The 22,934-nt window shown below is 52.5% G+C and overlaps 1 protein-coding gene across 2 annotated transcripts in view; it reads left to right on the top strand.

Annotated features, from left to right (window-relative positions):
* PRICKLE2 (prickle planar cell polarity protein 2) overlaps nucleotides 1–22,537 on the top strand; it is a 108,988-nt gene extending 86,451 nt beyond the window's left edge. For both annotated transcript variants that reach the window (XM_037386674.1, XM_037386675.1), the window contains 6 exons: nucleotides 3,104–3,217; nucleotides 4,960–5,097; nucleotides 5,464–5,667; nucleotides 7,402–7,588; nucleotides 9,907–10,770; nucleotides 21,476–22,537. In XM_037386674.1, coding sequence (XP_037242571.1) covers nucleotides 3,104–3,217; nucleotides 4,960–5,097; nucleotides 5,464–5,667; nucleotides 7,402–7,588; nucleotides 9,907–10,770; nucleotides 21,476–22,344 — 2,376 coding nt within the window. In that variant the 3' untranslated portion in view covers nucleotides 22,345–22,537. The remainder of the gene's footprint in view (nucleotides 1–3,103; nucleotides 3,218–4,959; nucleotides 5,098–5,463; nucleotides 5,668–7,401; nucleotides 7,589–9,906; nucleotides 10,771–21,475) is intronic.
* The last annotated feature ends 397 nt before the right edge of the window (nucleotides 22,538–22,934 follow it).

Here is a 22,934-nt window from a genome sequence, read left to right as displayed (position 1 = left end):
AACTGGAGCTGGACAGAAGAAGAGTTATTTTAATGGAAAACAGCGACCTTTTGTACAAAAGTGAAGTGCAGACTGAGCAGTTTTCGGTTTTTGACATGTTAGCATTTTCTACAGACCTTTTCCCTGAAAAGCCAGACTGATCTGAGAATCCCCCCTTTCCTTCTTTATTTTTCCTTATTCTTGAGCATCACAACCGGGCAGTGCCAGCCCAACAGCCAGCCACTTACTGGCAGGGTCAGAGATGCTGTCAGCAGCCACGTGAGCACAGAGGCAGGGAACACTGGCGGCCTGGGACCCCATCCCTCCCGGGCTTGGCTCTCCTGTCCAGGGGGCTGGGTGCATCCCATGGGGAGCGGGTGATGGATGAGAGCATGTATTTGCACAGGCCTGGGTTAACATCAGCCCAGGGAAGGGGTGTCCTTCTGCTCCTCGTCTGCACTCTGGCTGGACCTCTTTGGATAGGAGTGGTGTCCCGGTTAAAAGGATCTGATCATCCCCCCGGTTCAGGTGTGTCCCCAGGAGGGATGGTAGATGTAAAGGCAACACTGGAGGAAGCCATCGGCAGGCATAAGGAAAGGGTTTTCTCCTCATGAGATGTCCCGCAGGCTCTGGGCAAGGACTGACAGCTGCCCTGCTCCATCCTCATCGTGAGCACCCCTGTGGCAGCTCGCCATGGCTGATGTGGATCCAAAGCAAACCCTTTCAGGTTATTTCAAGCAACAAATCGCAGGTTGGAGCCTGTTACGTTTATTTTGTTTTGCTTTTGAAACCAAATTGCCCATCCCTGCCGAGCTATGCTGCTGGTGTGATGGGAGCTGGTTCCTGCGGACCTGCTGAGACTAAATGGAAAACTTCCCAGCGGAAGCAGGAGTGGAGCTGAGCACGTATGTCTTGCCTCACCGGGCTCCGGCAAGGCAGCACCCAGGTTGCTGAAGGAAGAACTCGCATCCCTGCTTTTCGCCCAGGGTGAGCGTCTTACAGCTCAGTGCTTGAGGAGCCAGAGCAGCCTGATGGAATTTGGCATCTCTTCAGAAAAAAAAAAAAAGTAATTTCTGGTCTATGCCAACTTCAAGGACTCAGTGGGCAAAAAAACTTCATTGCAAGAAAGGAAAACACAAGCTAACCAACCTGAGCCCAGGGGAAAGCGAGCAGCCTGTCTGCACGTGGGGAATTTGGCAAGAGAAGTCAGCAGGCGCCTGTGCCGGCCGGGAAGTATTCTGGCAGCCCGGTAAAAGGTATGGCAACAGGGGCATCGCCGCGAGATTTTCGGCTGCGAGCACTGCTACAGACTAGCTGCATGAAGACAGGGAGCTCGTTTAACGTCATTGTGCTGCACATAGTGCTTTCTAGTACGTTGATTTGCTACCTCGTGTAGCGCGTCAAAAGAATTTAAGTGTTTTTAATGTGCTTTGATGTCCCTGGATGAAGGATGCTCTATAAATGCAAAGTAAGTGTTCTAATGTACATAGTTTGTTTTCCTTTTAACATAAAATGCTTAGCAGCCTTTCTTTCTTTGACAGTTTCCATAGCTGGTGGGTCTGTTTCTGCTATGCCGTAGCAAAACAAATTTAGGGTTTCGCAGTGGCCTATGCGTGTTCCTTAGCTTCATGACATGGGCAGTTCCCTGTCGTCAGCACTGCAGAGTTACGGGCAGAAATCTGCTAAAAATCTCCCTTTCTGCAAAACTTGGTGACAGGGAAAGGTGGATGTTAGGGTTGGTCTGAGGAGGAACTGTAAACTGAGAAATGCGATTGCAAGCGTTGGAGCAGCTCTGCTTGCAGGTAGTTCTGAATGAGAGCAGGGAGTGAGCTGAATGCAGAGTAATTATTCCTGAATAACGCAAGGTTTGGGTATTTATTCTGGAATAAAAAAAATATTTCTTCCTGTTGATGGTGCCTCCCTGCATGAGCCACCCCCAGCAGGCTGCGAGCCCATGGGTGAGCTCCCCTGCCAGCCAGCCCTGTGTGACCTGCCTCTGTGTCCCTGTCCCTTGTGGTGACCGACGGTAGCTTGTCATCCCGCAGATGCTGTGGGGTTGTGCGGGCAGACAAGGTTCCTCTGGGGAGTGCCAGCCCAGGTGGCGCTTTCTAGGCCAGAGCCCAAAGCATACAGCGAGGGACAAAGCTGATCAGAAGCCACTGCAAAGTGAACGTCATTTGGGGAAAGCCCTGCAAAAGCTGCAGGCGGTGCAGCCGCTCTGAAATCAATTGCTGCAGCATCTGAGAGCCAAGGGGGCATCTCAGGGGGTTAATCCCACCGCAGTGAAGGGGGAAAGCTGTATACATCAGGAAAACAGTTTGCATCTCTCTAGCCAAGTGTGGATTTAAGGAAGCCATCCAGCCCTCTACTTCTGCCCGAGCATCCGGAGGCATCCGGGGCTGCGGAGACTCCCGATCCCGGCCGAGCTTTCCCTTACCTGTACCTTCTCCTGTTTCTTCCCAAGCGGCTCAAGTCACCGTGGCCATTTCGGAGCTGATCCCTGGCCAGTGACTCGCATCCTGGTGCCTGGCCCGGCCCTTGAGCACACGTTCCAGGTGTGGCAGTCGGAGGAGAGACACTGGGGTTCAGGGTGTGCTTCCTCTCTGGGCTGCCACCGGGCTCCTCCAGCGCCGGGCATGCCATGCCCCACCATGCTGCCTTTTTAATAGCCAATTTTAATTATACGCTCTGAGACGAAAGAGAAAAACCAAGCCTTCCAACAGATTTTATCTGCTGTTTATTTCCACAAATTGCTGCAGAAAAAAGCCCGGAGGGGTTTGATGGAGGTGGAGGCTGCGATAGCCGGCAACACGGAGGCTGCCGGGGCGCAGCCTTTTTAACCTCCCCTGCCGAGGCAGGTGCCGACACATCCCTGCAGCCGGCGAAACATGCTAACGCTATGGAGGCTGACCGAGCAAACGGTAATGAGCTCCACTGCCTTGCCGGGGCTGCCAGCCCTCTTTCTCGGTGGAGGAAAGGCAATAAACCCAAAGCAGCGCCTAGCTGCATTTCCCTGCTCCAAATCGTGGGGAAAACCTGGTGCCCGCTGGCTCGGGGGGTGGCTACTGGCCAGGCACGGGCTCAGCCGGGGAGCCCCACTGCAGTTGCCTCTCTTGCTCCGTAGGTGCACCAGTACTACAGCTGCCTGCCTGAGGACAAGGTCCCCTATGTCAACAGCCCAGGAGAAAAATCTCGCATAAAGCAGCTTTTGCACCAGCTGCCACCGCACGACAATGAGGTCAGTATCCAAAAAGCACCCTCGGACATGCCACCAGGGCTGCGGGTGGGGAGGGGACGTGCCTCCCGGGGTTGCTGGTGGGAAGCGTGGCTGGCCCCTTTGCAGCCCTTTCTGCTTTTTGGGCGGATTTACTTGGAGTTTGGTCATGTTGCCATTTAAGTGCTGTATTTGCTCCCTGCTTCAATGGCATTGGAGGTGGGGAGGGAGTTGCTTGTTTCTAAAGTTAATTTTTTTCCCAAAACATCTTTCTTAAGTCTCGGAAATAAAAGCCTTTTCTCAGCCCTCGGAGGCCAAAGCTGCGTTAATTGTAGTGTGAAATGCTGTTGAGATCAGCTCGAGCCAGATATGAGCAAAAACCTTTTCCCAAGTGCTGCTTCCAACTCACTTTGGGAGTGGGAACGCGTGTGCTGGGGAGGGGTTTCACTCGTCTGAGCCGTGCGAGCTGGGAGAGCCTGGCAAGGTGGAGGTTGAGTCAAGACCAGTCAGAGCAAATAAACCTTCTTAAGTCTCCCAAGAACGATGTGAGTAGCAAAAAGGGTCCGGTCTTTGACATCCTGTTCTCACCAGTGAGAACATTGGCTTCTGGTAGCCCACAAAATTTCCCTGTGTAAACAAAAAAAGTTATTTTCATGTTGCTTTCTGAAGAAGCCGCTCTGGAAAATACGTGCAGGTAACTTGTTTGATCTAGGTCAGATTTTAACGAGTTTTCCTGCGCGTGGCTGGGTGCCATGGGCACAGCGCGGCGCTGCCAGCGCCGGGGGAGCTCCAGGCACCGGGTAGGGGCTTCTTCCCGTACACCCTCGGGCCCCAACCCGCCCGACTGCCTTCCCTGGCAGCTGCTGAGAACCCACAGCCTCTGACAGCCGAGCAGCGTCAGAGTAAATACACGTGAACGCTGCTACGTGCTGCTGTAAGCTGGAGGCACGAGACTGCGTGTATTTTCTGCAAATTGGCAGTTTTTGCATCCGGTTTCCCCTTGTGCTTAGTTTTGCTCCTTTGAAAATTCAAGTTGTGTTGGTCACTCACGTGAATAATCCTGCTCGGCTCCGTGAGCCTACGCTCCAAAGTAACGGAGGCTGGGCTGGGCACTGGTGCTACACGTGGCCACCTTGACTCTTCAGTTGTATTCTCCATTGAGATGCAACAAGCCAAGAGCTAAGCCTGCGGGATGAAAATAGCCAGGAAAACCTCAGTTTTACAAGCTTCGGGGAAATTGCATCATTCATTGTTTGTATCCTTTTATTTTACTTATTTCCTTATTACCTTCTATGCAGAGGTTTTGCAACATACAAACTTGACCCAGTGCTGGAAGAGTAGTTCCCAGATAGCTCCATCATTTGCACAGGGAAAAGGGGCTGTGCTCTTGAAATGCCAATAAAATATTTTGAAGCTGCTGTAAGACCTCTGCCTTAAGGGGGCTGATAAAGAAAGCAGGAAAAGTGTCAGTCTGGCTGCTGGTCTGGGCGGGAGTCTGAGGACCCAACTTTTAAGATTTTCCTAAAAACCGAGCACCCAAAGAGCCATCTTCCTCCTTGCCCTTTCTTCTCATCTCTACCGCTTGAAATGTTGACTGGACCCCGGGATGACCGAAGCCCTGTGTTTCTCCAGCCTCCCCCAGCCAAGGGCAGGGTTTGTCTGCGTAACCCCCACGCGGAGCTTCAGCAGAGCTCGTGGGGCAGTGTGACATGCTGGCCGGGGAGCCAGTGACACCCGTAACATTGAGCATCACTTGTGTTTTTTAGGTTCGCTATTGCAATTCGTTGGATGAAGAGGAGAAGAGGGAGCTCAAACTCTTCAGCAACCAAAGGAAGAGGGAAAATTTAGGGAGAGGCAATGTCCGGCCATTCCCTGTAACCATGACGGGAGCCATCTGCGAGCAGGTGGGTAGCAGCTGACAGACTGGCACAAGCCAGGAGGCTTTTGAATCACCAAAGTTAAGTGAAGCTCGCGGGAGCAGCGCCCACCCCATGCCCCCTGCCAGCTACAAGCGCTGGGGTCTGTTGGGGTGCCTGCCAAGAGTACCCCGCAGTATTTGATGCGGAGCAGCCACTTCATCTCCTGGCCTTGTGCAGGGGGGGAAGCTGTTGATATCCTGGCCACAAAATGGAGATGAAAAGAGATAAGAGAGACCAGAAAGGAGCTGTGAATTAGCACCTTCTTCTGCCACAGTTGTGAAAGCAGCTGGTTGGCGATGGGTGGCAGTGGGCTTGTCCGTCCCCCCTGCTAAACACCCGCTTTTCCGACAGTGTGGTGGCCAGATCAACGGGGGGGACATGGCCGTCTTCGCCTCGCGAGCGGGGCACGGCGTCTGCTGGCACCCTCCCTGCTTCATCTGCAGCGTCTGCAACGAGCTGCTGGTCGACCTGATCTACTTCTACCAAGACGGGAAGATCTACTGTGGCAGGCACCACGCCGAGTGCCTCAAGCCCCGCTGCGCAGCGTGCGACGAGGTAAGAGCCAGCTCGCCCCAGCTTCTGCCACGGATGCTGCCCGTGGGGGTGGGTTGAGAGGGTCCCTTTTGCCAGCTAGATGGTATTTCCCCTCCATCCACCCTGGCCTCTACGTGGGTCATGCACATGAAATACGATGGTTGAGGTTTGCCAAGGGTTCATGCAAGCTTTGCCTGAGGTTTCAGGTGAGCGTCTCGGGGATTTTTAGTTGCAGCCTGCCTGGGACTGTTCTGAGACCAATTTGCAGCTACACGCAAGGAGCTGAGGGAGCTGAAACATCCATGAGTGTTTGCAGCAACAGCGCAGCCCCCGTGCTGTGTGATTTTAGTCCAGCTGTGTGTGGTGGTCCTCCCTTCCCCTCTCTTCCCCCAGAAGAAGCCTCTGGTGGATGGCTGCTGTATTTCCTACAAGGCGGTAGTGTCTGGGTACACGCTGAGCTGAAATAGGCTCTGAGAGAGGCGATTAACAGGCTATAGGAAGCTGAACAAATGGAATACAAAACGAATACAGAAAACTACAGAGTCGCCTCAGAGCGTTTCTCAAGTGTCAATCTCTGTTTAAAAGGCTGGTGAAGGAAATTGTTCTGGCTTTTAAAGTTATGAAAACCATAGTGTGGAAAACCATATGTACTATAAAATACCATGTCCCATCTATGCAAGCGTGTAATAGTAAATATCCAAGGCTATATGCACTTCAAATATAAGGAACATTGACGTATGTATCCAATTAGATTTGTAACGTTACCAGTAAAAAAACAACTCCTAACTATTCAACTGGCCTTATTTCCTTGTGGCGTAGGCTGGGTAATTTTTTTTTCATGTACTTTTTATCCCTGCAAATTCTCATGTAAGTCTTTCATTCAGCTCCATCTTTAACATGCATTTCTTCCCCTGGAATATCCGTCGCTAATTTTGAGAAAGGGTAACTCAGGGGTAAGAGGAACTGCAGAGGGAAAGCTTTTGGTGTGACCTGTGCCAGGGCAGAGAGCCAGGGAGAAGAGCTGGGCACTGCTTGCTCCTCTGGCTTGGCTTTGGGAGTGGAGATGGGGTGGGGATGGGAAGCACAGGGGTGGGGATGGGAAGCAAGAAAGCATGTGCTGAAAACATTTGAGATGGCCGCTTCACCAGCCCACCCTTAGCAGCGCTCTGTGCCTCAGTTTCCTCACTAGTCTAACGACTGCAATCATTTTTATAAGCACACAGGCTGGGGTAGAGGTGATGGTGAGGAGCTAGTTAGCTCCATTTCTCTCCCCTCCAGAGTGCTGCCACTTGTGTTTCTGCTCACCCTTTTTACTCAGGTCCCTGTTTCAGAGACAGATAAATGTGTTTTAGTAAGTGTTCTTCAATAGTCCGCCGGATCTATAGGCTGTATATAAGGGTGTTTATTACCCTGATCGACCCCTCCTGCTGATGGATGTGCTTAGGAGCACGTTACTGCGAGCTCTGCCTTAACGCTTTGTAGTCCGTGCACTGACACGGTCCTGAGGTATTTGCATTTTAATGGGTTTCCCTGAGAAGCGATGGGTGCCCCTGAGCTAGATGGGTGCCCCTGAGCTAAGCCGAGCCAAGGGAGTTTCCCTGTGCAGAACAGGGAGGGGAAGTAGCTGTAAAATTTGGAGGTGGCATGAACAAAAGGTCAGAGCTGTCATGCACGGGCAGGAGAACAAAGGTTGGTGCCCACATCCCAGATCCCCTTTCTGACCGACTCTGCTCCGTGTTTGTCTCCCCCACCCAGATCATTTTTGCCGACGAATGCACCGAGGCCGAAGGGCGGCACTGGCACATGAAGCACTTCTGCTGCTTTGAATGCGAGACGGTGCTGGGAGGGCAGAGGTACATCATGAAGGATGGCAGGCCGTACTGCTGCAGCTGCTTTGAGTCCCTCTACGCCGAGTACTGCGACACCTGCGCCCAGCACATCGGTACGTGCCACCGTCCCCCAGCCCTGGGGCGAGCGCGGGGCTGGGTGCGAGCGGGGCAAACCTCTGCTTGCAAGGTCATTTCTGGCAACGAGGGCTCTTGCATTAAGCCTTTGACAACAACCTGGGCTGTGAGCAGGACTGCCTGCGGCTGGGGTCTGCTCCAGCCCTGGGGCATCCAAAGAGACTCGTGCCCCTCTTGCATCGCCACCAAGGAGCTAGCACAGTAATTTGTTTGGGTAACCCACTGCTTATCCCTTTTTGGGGTCAGAGAAGGAAGGACTGTCAGAAAGCAACCTCTGGAGCTGTTGCAACTAGTGAAAGCTTTCTCTGTCCTAATATAATGCACATTTTTTTCCCCTCTAAATCTCATTTTTCTGTAAGCAGGCTGGCTCTTCGACTCTCAGATTTTTCCCAGCCAAGCGTGCCAAAGGATGGCGTGAGTTAATGGGCTACTGACAGGAAAGATGCTTGTTCTTTAGGCATCATTATTGTTTCTGTTTGCCTTTTTTAATCAACGCACAGATAGATGTTCTCGGACAAAAAAGAAATAATGCATCAGTCGAGAACTGTTCCTAGAACAACAATATAAAATATACTTTGTTCTGGGGGCTAGCTGTGCCCCCAGTGCTCGGGGTTGGGAAGCGGGGTGGGCTGGGAAGCCGCCTCACTGCTCGCCCTGGTCCGTTTGCCACTTGACTGAGCATTTGCTCGCGGGCCCGCGGGCAGCCCTTCCTTTGTCCATGGAGGTGAGCTCACGTGTTCCAGTGTTTCATGGGCTGCAGGGAGAGGAAAAAACCCAACCGTTTTGCTCTTGTGCAGTGGCCAGATGGCCCGGGGGGAGGAAAACTCAGGGCTTCAGTGAAGCACTTGGAGGACATGTTTGCTGTGACCTGCAGCACATCCTTCCCAAAAGCTCAGCTGCAGAGCGGTGAAGAAGCAGCTGTTAATGCTTCTCGCACACGCTCTTCTCTCATGCTTCCCCCATCTGCTGTCCTCCCCTCCGTCCGCCTGGCTGGAGCCTGCTGACTGTCAGGTTTTTGGGGCAAAATGCCTGTTTTGGTGCATATCTGCACATTTCTAGCAAAGGAGGGACTGCAGCCATTTTGCTGCAAGTTGCTTATAGTAGTCACCGAGTGTTGTGCTTAAGAGCCACGTAAATCAAAGGTGAGCCTGTGCTTAAGACTTGTAAGGCTTGGGTTGGGTAGCCGAGGATGGAGTAAGGAGACTGTGCTCCTTGCTCTGTGACATGGCTTCATTGGGATGGAAGAGGAGCTGATAAAATCCCACCCATCGTCTTGTCTCTCCTTTGTCCACAAGCCTAGCGCTCCAGCCTGTATAAAAGCATTCCGCTCATTATAACAGAGGAAGAAAAAACAATTACGCTAAACCAAATTTAGCTTGGAATAAAACGGACTGTTAACGTACTGTTCATTTGCAAATTACCCGGCAGCATTCGGCCCCCCCAGCAGCACGCTGCGGCGGGTGTGCAAGCACGCGCTGTGCACACGTGCGGTGCAGCACCCCGCCGTGCCGGCCAGCCCACGCTGTGCACAGCAGTTTCTCAGGTAACGGGGGCTTTTGCCATGAACAACAGCTTAAACAAGTGAATAAATGTTATAATTGAAACCTCAGGAGCTTTGCTTACGGCTCTGACCAAGAGTGCTGTGCATGCAGCAGGCGTGTGCTCCCCAGGGTTTTGCTGGCAGGGGACAGAGTATCTCCATCAACTCCTTTATTTAGCCCGGGGTGGGCTGGCGGGGGCTACCCCAAATGTGGCTGGCTGCAAGGCAAGGGTGTGCACTCAGATCCCTGGGGCCGGCTCTTTCCGCTTCCTTTTGGAAAGGGGCCCCAGCAGCCAAAATAAAGTTAGGATGGGGCCGCAGTAGCAGTGAGGGACAGGGCTGTCATCTTCTCTGTTACATACTTAACCAAGGCAGCACAAATTCCTCATTATGGTTCAGCTGGAGGCTTTTTTGTTTTTTTTTTAAATAGGCAGCATATTATTGCTTTGACTTCAAGGACTTTATGGAGAACTTCTTGCATTCCTTTGCTTTATGATCGGAAATATCCCCATTTAATACAAAATAGCTTGAGGCTCAGTCCTGCTGCCTTTCCCAGCATTGAGTAACTCCCGAGCAAAGACCTGCAGCCTGCAAGGAATTAGAAATGGGCTTAACTTCACACACTGGAGCAGCCCTGCTGAAGGGCTTTCAAGAGCAAGCCTGGGTGCGTGTCGCTCGTAGGGGCTGCGTGCGTTAAGTGCAGTGTGAAGTGATGTAGGCAGGCTGAGTGTGACACTGTGCATCTTCCCCCTCAAGGTATTGACCAGGGCCAGATGACGTATGACGGCCAGCACTGGCACGCCACTGAGACCTGCTTCTGCTGCGCGCAGTGCAAGAAGTCTCTGCTGGGACGGCCCTTCCTGCCCAAGCAGGGGCAGATCTTCTGCTCCAGGGCTTGCAGCGTTGGCGACGACCCCAACGGCTCCGACTCCTCCGACTCTGCTTTCCAGAGCGCACGAGCCAAGGAGTCCCGCCGCAGTGCCAAGATCGGCAAGAACAAGGGGAAGGGCGAGGAGGGGGCACGCAGCCCATGCAACCAGTTGCAGGTCACCTCCAACCGCCTCTCCACTGACGTGGACCCGCTGTCCCTGCAGATGGATTTGCTGAGCCTGGCCAGCCAGACGCCGAGCCTCAACAGGGACCACCTGTGGAGGAGCCGGGACGAGCTCTATCACTACGGGAGCAAAATGGAGCAAAGTCAGTCCCAAAGCCCTCTGCAGCTTCTCAGCCAGTGCAACATAAGGACCTCCTATAACCCCAGCCAGGTCCCGAGCTCGCAGCCGGATTTATGGGCGAAACATTTCAGCAACCCAAAGAGGAGCTCCTCGCTGGCGATGAAGAGCCATGGTGGCAGCTTCATCCAGGACTGCAGAGAGGACTATTACTCAGGGAGACTTCGCTCACAGGAAAGCTACAGTGACATGTCCAACCAGAGCTTCCCTGAGACCAGAGGAAGTCTCAAAGTCCCCAAGTACGAAGAGGAAGAGGAAGGTGGGATGCCGACACCGCAGTGCCGCACCCGGCACCCCATCAATGCCCTCAAGTTCACAGAGGACCTGACACCCACCGAGCAGACTCCCCGTGGCTCCATGGAGTCCCTCGCGCTCTCCAACGCAACAGGTACGTCACCTCCGCTCCTGTCACCTTGCCACCACCCCAGGACCTCCTCCATCCGATGGGGTCCCTTGTGTGGGTCAGTGCCATGATGGGTGTCTTCCCATTACGGGAGTGACGGGCAGCTTGGGGACGGCCGTGCGGTACCCTGGGCTTGCCTGCCTGGCTGCAGTGTGCCCAGCAGCCCCCTCTCGCTTTGCTTGCTTGTTTACTAAATGCAGGGCTTTATAGATGACTGGCCTTTCTTTATAGCTCAAAACAAATGTTTTCAGACTCTTTAATCCTCCCTTTTGTGAAGAGGGGAGAAAAATCAAGGCCAGCTGCTAACACAGAGGCCGATTCCAGCCTTCAGTGCTTGAAGGACTGCTGTCAGCTGCTCTTGCAGGCTAAAAATATTTTTAAATGCTTTGAAATAGGCCCAGTTAACCCCGTTTGCATGTCATGCAGTCCTTGAGCATGTGACTAGTTAAAAGCAATTCCTCCCCATTTACACACGGCTCTGTTTCCCCTCTTCCTCAATCCCCTGGTAGAAACTGCAGGGAAAAGCCAGGCAAGATGCTTGTCCCGTCAGGCTGAGCCCATTTCTCATGAACACATCCCAGGGTAGTATTTCTCAGTCTTCTCACCCCGAACATATTTGGGTTTCATTCTGCGGCTGCAGGGATGGGTGTGCATGCACGGACATGTCTGCAGCAGGGCTGTGGTCCGCAGCTCAGCACTGGGGGGGCTCAGTCCCCTGTGCACCCCCTCCTGCTGTAGTTTGCTTTATTGGACAGCTGCGCTCGTCTGGCACAGCTATCACTTTCTTCCGAGCCCCTCGGCAGAAAACTTCTTGGAAAGGAAAACACTGAGCCTGGTTTGCTTGCCAGAGACACTGCCTTGATTTTTCTTTGCCTCTCCCCCAGCTTTTCTCTGTTCCAGCCAAGCATTGCTTGGATTTGGGCAGGTCCTGCACCCATCTCCTGCAAAACGTCTGTCTTGCTGTCAGTGGCAATGCAGCGAGCAGCCTGGGGAGTGTGTGGTACCCTGCTCCGAGGGCCCCCCACGGGATGCTGGTACCAGGTGGTGGGGATGCGCCAGCGAGCATCGCCGGACCCCGCAGATCTGAGCACCCCTGAGCCCGATCTCGGTGCTCTGCCCCACCTGGATGGACAGGTTTGCTCTGCTACACCCGTGCCTCCTCGCCTTGCTCCTGGGTTTCAGTGTGTTTGTTTAGGGAAGCTGCCAGCCCTGTGCCAAAATGTGAAATGATCTCTGTGTTCAGCCAGGATCTCCCTAACTGGCCAGTGGCAAAGCAAGGGGGGAGAGGAGAAGCTAATGAGCTGGAGAGGGTTCTGCTCAAACAGCCTCGTGTATACACAGAGGAAAAATAGATGGGAAATGGCGAGGGAGTTGGGAATTGCTCTCCAAAACAAAATTTCCCTAAGTAAAGCTCCACATTTCCAAAGCCACTCATGTGCCTGAAAACTCATATTGTGTAAACCCCATCAGTACAGAGAGTCTTGAGCAACACAGAGTTCAGATGAGCAATGTCTGAGTATTAGAGGAGCTGTTGCATGCTTTGGAGCTGAAGTGTAACAAGTTATCAGGGATACAGGTCAAGGGACGGGAAACATGGCAAGGCCTTCGTATTAGAGTGAAAATCATTCTATCTTTCGTTTTAGAAGCCCATTTTTAAAACGCTGGGAGGGAGACTTTCCACAGGCATCCATCCTACATATGCAGCCAAAATATGAATTCCCTTACTTGTAGTGCCTGCCTTAGGGACTCGCTTCTTTCCTGCTTTCTGGAGCAGATGCTCAGCATGATGGGGCTTGCAATGAATTTAAGCAGTTTCTCTGCAGAATAAGGTGATAACATTTTTATTAATGTGTAAGATTCTAATAATTTTCTTTGCTCTGGGACCTGGCTCATCTTGAGCTGGGAGGCACTGCAGCAGTAACAGGCGGGTCCCCCAGGACCCTGTGCAATTATGGAGGTCACAATTATCATCCCATTTAATAGGCAATGTTTTGAGGACAGGGAGATTTGGTGACCTGGCCGAGGTCTATGGCAGAGCAGGTTTTTGGGCAGGAGGTGTCAGGACACAGCAGCTCACTGCCTGGCTTTTTCTGTCCCCACACTCCCTGCCGGGGCCGAGCAAGCTGCCCAGCAAGCACTGCCATGAAGTCCCCCACAACGCAGCCCAGGGGTCCGGCTCACCCTGTGCCCTCCACCCCGCATGCCCCAGGCTCTGCTTTGCAAGAGGCTTCCAGTCATCCACATACAAGGTCCCTTTGAGCTACCGATGCTGCACAGTTGCTCCACCTTATAAAGTGAAATAATTAACACCGCATCCATCTAACATTTTATGGCTTTGCTGAAAACGTTCCTTTTTTTTATAGGGAGCTGAAGGGCAAACAGTCCCTGCCCTGCAGAGCACATGTTAAAAGCTGGTCCCTCCCTGGCAGCAGATTTTGCTGTGATGTTTCTATTAGAATCTAACTACTAATTAGCTGGAGACGCTGGTGGAAGCAGGTAACTCACGGGGTGTGCAGCGGTAGTCCCTGTCCTCTGGCCAGAGGGCTGCCTCCTGTAAGGAGAGATTGTCCCTAGGATATCTGTAATGCGTTCAGTGCTGGGTCAGGGGTCACCCACTGGGTGGGACAAGATCTATGGTGACTCCCAGTCTCCTGCAAGACCCCAGGTTTTCACCTTACCAGCCAGGCTCTACTTGATCTCTTCAAAGACAGTTCCTTGCAAGTTAGTAAAGAGATGGGACACTGTTAATGCTGGGCACTTGCCCTTAAAATGCTCGGCTGTGCTCTGCTGTCTCACCATGGCTCGCAGTGCACCAGCACACTTGAATTGCAGAGGTAGCTGTGACCCTCCCGCTCTGTTTCAGGGTTCAGATTAGACGGGAGGGTCTCTGCTGTCCTCCGGTTTGTGCTTGTGTAGTTGCCACAAGTGCTGATGTGATTTAAACACGTCCACTGGCAAAGGGCAGAGTTCCCTGATGCTACAGGGCATCTCTCCTTTTTTCCCACATTTCTGTCGGAATTCATCTGTCTGCCATCAACTGAAGGCTACAACAGACTCCAATCCACTACAGCTTCTTGGAGAGTGGGTCCTTCTCCTGCCCAACGTGGCTGTTAGATGGAGAGGCAGAGAGCAAAACACATTTTCCAGCACATTTTCCAAGGGAGAGCTCATTTTTGCTGATTTTGTATTATCTTTCCTTTTTTCTTTCCTTTGGCTGCTTTTGCCTTTTTTTTTTTTTATGGCACTAGGAACAATACAAAACAGTGAATGCTGTAGCAATGTTTACCCCGTAGCACCCTTCATTAAGCAATCAGGACCAGACTAAGATGGAGTTTGTCCAGAAAGCTTTTCTCATGAGGAGGAGCCTGATCCTACCAGAGGTTAATCACTTCCCAGAAGATACTTGGTCCATCATAGCCTGCTCCCAGTGCTTGTGCTCTGCCTTGTTCTGCCTGTGCTTGTGTTGCCCTCTAAAATTTGCAGGCACTGTACGTGCCTAGCAGCTGAATTAGAAATCAAGAGCTGATCTCTGCTGATTCCAAGCAGTCATTTCCACAAAATGCCAGCTGGTCAAATAGCCCACTTAAGAAAGTACCTGCGGGCTAAACATTATTCTCTGGGAACAGTGTCTTTGTGTGCAGCTTGCAGAGAGCTGACGTGCTTTGGAGGTAGGAGGCGTGTTGAACGGTGATGCTCTTGTATGCAAAAGGAGAAATAGATTTCAAGTATTCCTTCAGAAACTGAGCTTGGGTGAAGGTAGCAGCCTTGTCTGTCGCAGGCATAAACCCAGGAAAACAAGAAGTTAAGCTGGTGCCATTACAGGGTGGAATGGGCTGTCACATGTATGGCACACGTTTCTCCTGTCCGAAGGCCCCCAACAGCTTGTTTTTCCAGGACTAGACAACTGTGATATACCCAGAAAGCAGAGAGAAAAAACGTATGGATATGCACATGGGTCAGTCAGCACTGATCCCTGCACGTCTGAGTTGCAGAGTGACCTGATGGCATCATCTGCCTCTAGTTCCCTCTTCTTCCTCTGCCTGAGGAGGAGCTGAAAGGTGGCGTGCAGCCAGGGGGAGAAGGAAAAGCCCTTTTTCTGAGGGGCAGGGCTATATTTTCTGGAGAAGCATTCAATGGCCCAGTCTCTTCTGCACTGAGGGCCTGGGAGCAGCTCCGGAACAGCCGCAGGGATAGCAGTGAGGGGGCGAGGGGGCTGGGGGCTGGTGCCCATACCCATGTCCCCAGTGGCACTGCATCCCACAGGTGTTCCTCGGCCCCCTGGGCTGGAGAGGGCAGCTGCCCCGGGCGCTTCAGCTGAGTTTTGCAAGTCAGAAAATAACACATTGGCCATTCCTGACTTTTTCTAAGAAAAAGGAGGCTCCCACCTCTCCCGTGCGCTCCTACCAGCCTCTTTCCCACAGACACGGGCAGCATAAAACTACTCCAAGTCAGAAGATGGGATCCCTGGGCAGATTTTTCCAATTTTGAATCACAGATGTAACATTTCCCAGTCCAAGCTGGGTCATTTTGAAACCCAGCATGCGAAGACAGAGGTTTTCCATCCCAAGGGGCCAATGCCAAAACACTGTAAAACTGCCAGGAGTGTTTTTTCTCCCCCTCACCCACCTTTTGCTGCTCAGCCATGGGAGGTTTGGTGGGCTTACCGTGGGGGCCAGCCACGTGCAGACTTCCACCCCTTCGGTCTCATGCATGGGCGTGCCAAAGCCGTGGGGTAACAACCAAACCAGAGGCAGAGCCGAAATGGATTTCTGGAAGGAGATGTTGTTGGGGGAAGCAATAGCATCTCGCCCCCAACCCAGCGTGCCGGCCACCCTGGGAGAGCGCAGGCGCTGGAGGCGCCGACACAGGGGTTACAGGGGTGCTTCTCGGTGAAAATCCAACCCCTTTCTCAGGCAGCACCCGTGTGTAGGGGCTTCCTTGAGTGATCAGATCAGGATGGAGGGACTGATCGCATGGGAAACGGGCTGTGACACCCGTGGGATGGCCTGGGGGGACACACCATGGGAGGCTGTCAGGACAGTGAGCACTCCGCTTTCCCCCAAATTGTTTACTTTCCATGGTTTCCACTTATAGAAGGGTTCTGCTTTATTTCTGCACACCCTGAGGTCGCTCAGAAGTGAGACGAAGCTGAGCTATAAACAAAGCCCTGGGCAGGCTGTTTCTCCTGAAGTTCCTTTTTAGTTCTCAGGGTTGAACTTGAAATAAACCCTGTTTCAGGGGAGGTGAGGATGTGCCTGCTTGGTGCTATGAGAGAGAGAAGGCTCTGGCATGGGGGGCTGGACACAAGAGATGCGGTACCGTCCCCTCCTGCACCTGTATAGCTGCATTTCAACAGCCTGTCGGGGCTGGGCGCGGGGTTTTGGTGCAGGCAGGCACCCATATGGGGCTCAGGTGGCGAGGGCTGCGATGCACAGGTGTATGTGTACACTATGATAAATGTAAAGGCAAGAAGCAAACATCAGCATAGCCCTGTTTGTCTGCAATATCCTAAACCAGAGCGTTTTTGCATTCCCCAGCCAGGGTGGAGCAGGCGATGCTGTCTCTGCAGTGGGATGTTAGCTGCCGTGTTAGCCCAGCTTCGTGGGGAGTTTAATTTAATGGGGGCTGGGAGCTGCTGCCCCTCACTGGGGACTTCGTTCCCAGCCTTGCACCCAGCGTACGTGCTCTCTGTGGGCCCTTTGCTGTCGTTTGCCGAATCGTTTAATAATTCATAATTAATGCAACTTGCAGCCCCGGTTTAGCAAAGCACACGGTGAGATTTAAGCACCTCCGAGTGCTTTGTTGTGGCAAGGTTGTAGAGGTGATGCTCACGAGGAATATCTTTGTGCCGTTGCTTTGCTTATTCTGTTGTTATTTCCCTTGGCAATGTTTATGGGATAAACATGGTTCATAATAGGGGTGGGGAAGGACTTCAGAGGGGGTGGTACAGCATGTTCTTAACAAACTTTAATGTTAATCAAAAACCTGCTTTGTGTTCCTGGCGCCGTAGCCAGCTGGAGTTCTGTATCGAATGCCCGCAGCCAAGCTACAGCTTTCACTTGTGCTCATCTGAAAAGCGTGTGTTTCCAAGGCTCCAGGGTGAAATATTGAGCCTGGCAGCCCCACGCAGTGGAGAACGGCAGCAAAGTAACCTGCCGTGTCCACGTGTGCTATGGTGCTGGCTGCAATCTGGCCGTGGGACAGCCACCGGCCCGTGCACCACGCTGGTGGCAGCAGGTGCCATCTCTCCTCTTCCAGTGCAAGAGCCTCTAGGGCAGGTGCTGATGGATGGGCTCAGGGTCTGAGCGCATCGTTTTGCAGAAGGGAAGTCTGGTGGGGTCGGCACGTCACACCTGGGTTTGCACCCCTGGAAAGGGCTCAGGGATGTGGTAACAACTGTCCCATGCTGTGGGCCAGAGGCAGGGCTACTGCGCCCCTGGACGGCCTCGGGAAACAGATTCTGAGGTTTCCTTGTTAGAAAAATACCACTGCTGCGTGGTGGGGTCTCCCCTCGCGTGCTCTTTCTTCCAGGTTAGGGCTTGCGCGGGTTATTAGCTGTGTTCCCAGATGAAACACTTCATTAAGAGGGAGCTGCAGTGGCTGTAAATAAATACTGGTAATTTAAGAAGATTGGGCCTCAATGCGCTGGTGCAGCTCTGAAATGAGGAGTGACTGCAGGAGAGGAGGGTCGGTGCCACGGTTGCGCCACCCAGGGTAGCATGGGACCGGAGACCCAGAGCATCCCTGCGTGTGCCCGGGCATCTGCCACTTTCTGGGGCCCAGGAGATGCTCTGGTGCCGGAGCCTGCCCCAACTGTCTTCTGCTGGGGTTGCACAGGAAGAGTTTTCCTCTTCTCCAAGCTGAAATTGTCTTTGTAAGAGGTCAGCAGACCTAGAGAATAATGCATTCCCCTCTTTGCAAGCATTTTTTTCCACATTTGAAGGCTGTTATTATATCCCCTTCAGCCTTCTCTTCTCTAGACTAAACAACCTCTGTTCTTTCAAACTTTACTCCTAGGTTGTATGTTCTAGATGAAATATTTTAGATAAATGGTTATTGCTGTCCTTCCAACTCGCTGAAGTCAGTGAAGCACTCCTGGCTCGCTCCCGCTATGCCTTGCTGGGGTTTTGTGGCTCTGTGGAGAGGGACAGGAGCATTTAGGGAGCTTCGAAAGCCTAATCTGAGCCTGACCTCTGCTCACGATGCTTCACACCTTGCGTTGGTGTAAATGTAAAGTTAAGCCTGGAGGCACCTTTGTGTTCACATGGGTTAGAAGTTGCATTGTTGACCTGGTAACTGCTCTGGGCACTGTCAGAGTCATGTGGAACTCTCAGTTGTCTTCAGTGATGCTATAAAAGCTCAGCTTTGCTCCTCAGGGAGCAGAAGAAATTGTTCGCTGCCACCGTGAGCAGAGAAAACAAAGCTTTCCTGGCCCCTGGCCACCCTGCTTGCTGCGTCGTTCCCTGGTGTGGCTCCCAAAGAAAAGCTTGTGCACGTGCAGCCTGCCAAATCGGCCTGGGAAGGTGCATTTGGCCCTCAGCAAGGAACGTTTCCCATTGTGTCGTATGCAGAAATGAAGCCGTTGGGTCTGGAGATGGCTTTGCTGCAGCCTCTCGAACATGAGCTCCATCACACCCCAAGTGCCCTGGCGATGCTGGTGTGTGTACGTGCAGTGTGCTGGATTCCTTTTACAATCAACATTTCCCCAGCAATTCAAGATCTTAAAATGTGTGTGCTTAATTATAATCAGGCCGCCTGGATGAACAGCCAGAAACATCCCCTGGACCTAATAATCACTGATTAAACCTTGCACTCCGAGCATGAGCCGTACGTGTATTGCACTGAAATTGCTGCCCCCTGGGCTGACCAGCACTTTGAAGGGGAAAAGACAAAAGCAGTCACAGCGTCTGCTGGAGGCCTGCGCAGGGGGCTGGAACCCCCCATCCTGCATAAAGTAAACCTGTGAAGCGCTGGTTCTGCCTTTCCCGGAGCTGGGAGCCCCATTTATCATGGCTGGCTTTACTCCTGGCAAAAAGAAACAGAGGTTTCACCGCGCATCGTCCCGCTCGGCCACCGCAGCTGCATGCAGCACTCCTGCCGGTGATGTGGAGGATGCACGTGTGTCTTAATTTGAGAATAGGGGTTTGCTCTTTCCGTGTCTCTGGAACCTCTCCCGAGATGCTTGGTTTTATTCTGGCTGGATGCAGGACTGGAGGAGAGAGGTGGCCATGGTGGGGGAGCCGAGAGCTATGGGTACCACTCGATGCGGCTGGCTATGCAGGGGGGGGCGAAGCACTGGCTCACCCCTTACCCCTGTGAGGCGGGATGAGGTCGGCCCCTCTCCAATGATGCTGCCAAAATCAATCTGCTGATGCCGCAGAAGCATCCTGCAGTGTTTGGAGCTATATTCCCCTCACAGCGCTGCCGCTGCTCGTTCTTATTGCAGAGCTGCGCCAGTTCTCTTAATGAAGGGTTGCATAAATGTCACCGAGGGCTCATTTTCCTTGGCATCAGCTATTGTCTGACAGATCTGATTAAGGCCACATTCGGCTGTCAGCGGCTGTGATTCACGTTCGGATCAGCTCCACGGGCAATCCCGCTGTTATTCTGGCTTTTCGGGAGGTTTTTGTGCATGTTACCAAGTTGCTTTTCCCTCCCGGGGGAGCTGCTGGGCTCCTCCATGGTGGCACAGGAGGGATATGGGGAGCAGTGCCTGATGTGCCAAACGGCATCGCTGGGATCAAAGGCCGCGATCACAGCTCCAGCGGGGAGGAGGCACGTGCTGGGAATTGCCTGTTCCCATAACGGGAGCAGGGAGCACGGGCAGGCAGGTCCCCAGGGGGGACGGGGAGCCTGTGCAGGACTGTTTCCAAAGAGCAGTGGGCAGGGTTGGGTTAGCTCGCTTCTAGATCAGTGTGGCTTAGGAAAAAAAAGGCATGAAGCTGGCTTGAAAAGTGTGTGCTTTTCAAAACAAAGCATGGCTTTTCCTTTTTTTTTTTTTTTTTTTTTTTAACCCAGCCTCTCCCTTTTCCTGCGGCGTTCAGGGATCTCCTTTGCTTTACCTTCCTCTGTAATCATAAACTCCAGAAACATCCCCATTAACAGCAGAAAAGCAAAAGAGCTGAGAGAAATGGCTGCAGCAGCTGGGACTTGGGGAGCAAAGCCAAACCATGTGAGACCCAGCGGCGGCTTGCGCTCAAGTGCTAAAGCTCTCCCCGGTGCCACTGAGTGGAAGATTTGGAAAACCTTGCCCATCTTTGCAGGATCTGTTGATCTTATTAAGGCTGAGTCCAAAGAAACCCTGAAGCAGCTCGTGAGCAGGGTTAGTGACAGCAGCCCTTGTTCTTGTTCAGGTTTGGCAGGCAGCAGTTAATGCCGAAGGAGCTGAGCTCTTGATGAAATGTAAGCAGCTTTTGTTAAGGCAAAAAGAAGTTTATTCTTGAATTGTGGGTTGGGTTGTTGGTTTTTTTAATTAATTTACAAAGTCATAAATTCTCAGCGATTGCATAAGGGCTGTGCGTCATGTTGAAAATCCTGCTGATGGTGCACAGCTCTCCACGTTTGGTCTGCATGGGGAGGTTGTCGGAGAGGGATGGGGAGAAGGGCGCCAAAGCAAACACTCTGCATTTGATTTGGGATGAAATGGATTTCCTTTGAAATAGCTTGCGAAACATGTTGTCCTGAGCTTGCAATGCAAGCGCTGACTGCTGCCAGTTGTCAAGCCAACATGGAGATAGTCAGAAAATAGTCAGGAAACACCCATAAAACAGGCCAAGGGCTAGGGCAATGTGCAGTGCATTGAGTTTCTTGTTGATGGGCAGGTGTTGAGCAGAAACCCCCCTTCTCTGCTGCCAGGTGAAGGCTTTCTAGGCTGGAGGAAAGCACCTTGCGGGAGCTGTGGGCTGGAGGAAAGCAGCTTGCAGGAGCTCAGGTCTGGCTGGCACGTGGGAGAGACCCAGTGGGCCACCTTCCCAAGCAGGGCAGCCCATCAAGCTGGAGCTGCTGTTCCTGGCTCCTGCCCACGTGCAGCTCACCAGGGATAGCCTGACTCTCCTGCAGCAGGACAGCTCTTACAGGGAGCTCCAGCAGACCCTCAGGTGTTTCCTTGCCTCCTGGGAAACCCGACTGCCTGCACATGGCCATGGCTGCGCCTTCAGTCCCCACCGTGGGTGACATTCGGGGGACCTGTGGAGTGCAGCATGGTGACGAGCCTGAATTAGTCAGTGGCCCCATTTTCAGCTGCCCCTGACATTGTTCAGTCTTTCCAAACATTTTGTTGTTGCACAAGGTGTGGGTGCCGGATCATGGCACCCTAGTTATCTCAGCATGCAGGAGGCCTCAGGTTACCTCTGACGCATAATTTCTCACTGGCATCACTAGTTATTCCTATCAAGTTACACTCAGTGTAGACATATGGGGAAGGAAGTTGTGAAAAGCAACTTGGAGTCCAACTCAAAACACCTTAAATTGGTGTGATTTCCCCAAAGGAGGAACTGCCTGCTCTTTAAAGAAAAAAAAAATCATCCTCTTGAAAGGGTTCTTCAGGACAGCATCTAAACCACCAAGTTATTTTTTAAAGCAAGTCATGGGCCAAACCCAGCCTTCTCCCTGCATCTCGGCTGACAAAAAAATTCTCCTCCTTAACTCTCTTTTTTTTTTTTTTCCCTTCCTTTGCCCTTTCCCTGCAAAGGCCTCTCAGCAGATGGTGGAGCCAAGCGCCAGGAGCATCTCTCCAGGTTCTCGATGCCTGACCTGAGCAAAGACTCAGGCATGAACGTCTCGGAGAAGATGAGCAACATGGGGACCCTGAACTCCTCCATGCAATTTCGCAGCGCCGAGTCCGTCCGCAGCCTGCTGTCGGCGCAGCAGTACCAGGACATGGAGCCGAACCTGCACGGCCTCGCCAGCCCCCTTGGGTACCGAGAGCGGCCGTCGCACGGGCAGATGCACCAGAGCTTCGACTACGGCAGCGGGGTGCCCGGGGGCAAGCTGGGGGCGCAGGAGGGCTCGAGGCACACCCCCATGAGCGAGCGCACACGCCGGCGAACTAACCTGCGGGATGATGACCGGCATTACCGCCCGCACCGGCCCCGGCGGTCTCGCCGTTCCCGGTCGGATAACGCCCTGCACCTGGCCAGTGAGCAGTGCTGCCGGCTGAAGGAGAGACCCTTGCTGCGAGCCAGGGAAGACTACGACCAGTTCATGCACCAGAGGAGCTGCAGAGAGACAGTGGAGCAGGGTCCCCGCAGGGACGTCTATGGCCACTGTCCCCGGACGGTGTCGGATCTCGCCTTGCAGAACCACTTGGGCGAGAGGTGGGGGCCCTACTTCGCTGAATACGACTGGTGCTCGACCTGCTCATCCTCTTCGGAGTCCGACAACGAGGGCTATTTCCTCGGGGAGCCAATTCCCCAACCCACCCGCCTCCGGTACGTGACCAGCGAGGAGCTCCTGCACAAATACGGCTCATACAGCGTGCCCAAGTCTTCCACGCTGGGTGGCAGGGGACAGTTGCACAGCCGGAAAAGACAGAAGAGCAAAAACTGTATCATATCCTAATGGCATCCTTGCTAGGCACCTTGGGAGAATGTAAATTAACTCACAAACTTGCACTGTTTTAGATCATGTAAGTGCTTTTATTGTAACAAAAAAGACCTAAAGAGTAGGGATTTGTAAGGAGGTTGTAGACTGGCTTCTATAAATAGTCATAATCCTGGGCACGGTGAATATATTTTGCACATCTTTCTTTGGAGGAAAAAAAAAAAAAAAGTTCACTTTAGCCTGTAATATTTACCCAGTAGTTTTTCCTCTTTCTCCCAGATACTGCCACCCTTTTGAGTTCTGTTTGTCCGTACGTTTTGGTTACCACTGTCAACTCTCATCATCAGTTTGCTGATAGCTTTTGCTTTCCAACACATTTTTGTTTTCCATTAGCCATGTCAGTAGGTAATTTGTCTCTCGGACAGTATGGGAGCCTAAGTTATTTCCACGATTGTTGTAAATGCAATGTAAATGCGAGTTTGGAGAAAATATTTTTGTATTTTGTAATATCAGAGGAATTTCTATATCTTAGAAGTCACTGGGAAAATACATGTGCATTCGGAATTGTTTTCAGCCAGAGCTAACCAAACATACTTTTGACCACCCTT

The sequence above is a fragment of the Falco rusticolus genome, chromosome 4, assembly GCF_015220075.1.
Source record: "Falco rusticolus isolate bFalRus1 chromosome 4, bFalRus1.pri, whole genome shotgun sequence".
Lineage (NCBI taxonomy): Eukaryota > Metazoa > Chordata > Aves > Falconiformes > Falconidae > Falco > Falco rusticolus.
Note: the sequence above shows the minus strand (reverse complement) of the source record. Positions and strands in the feature narration are given on the sequence as shown.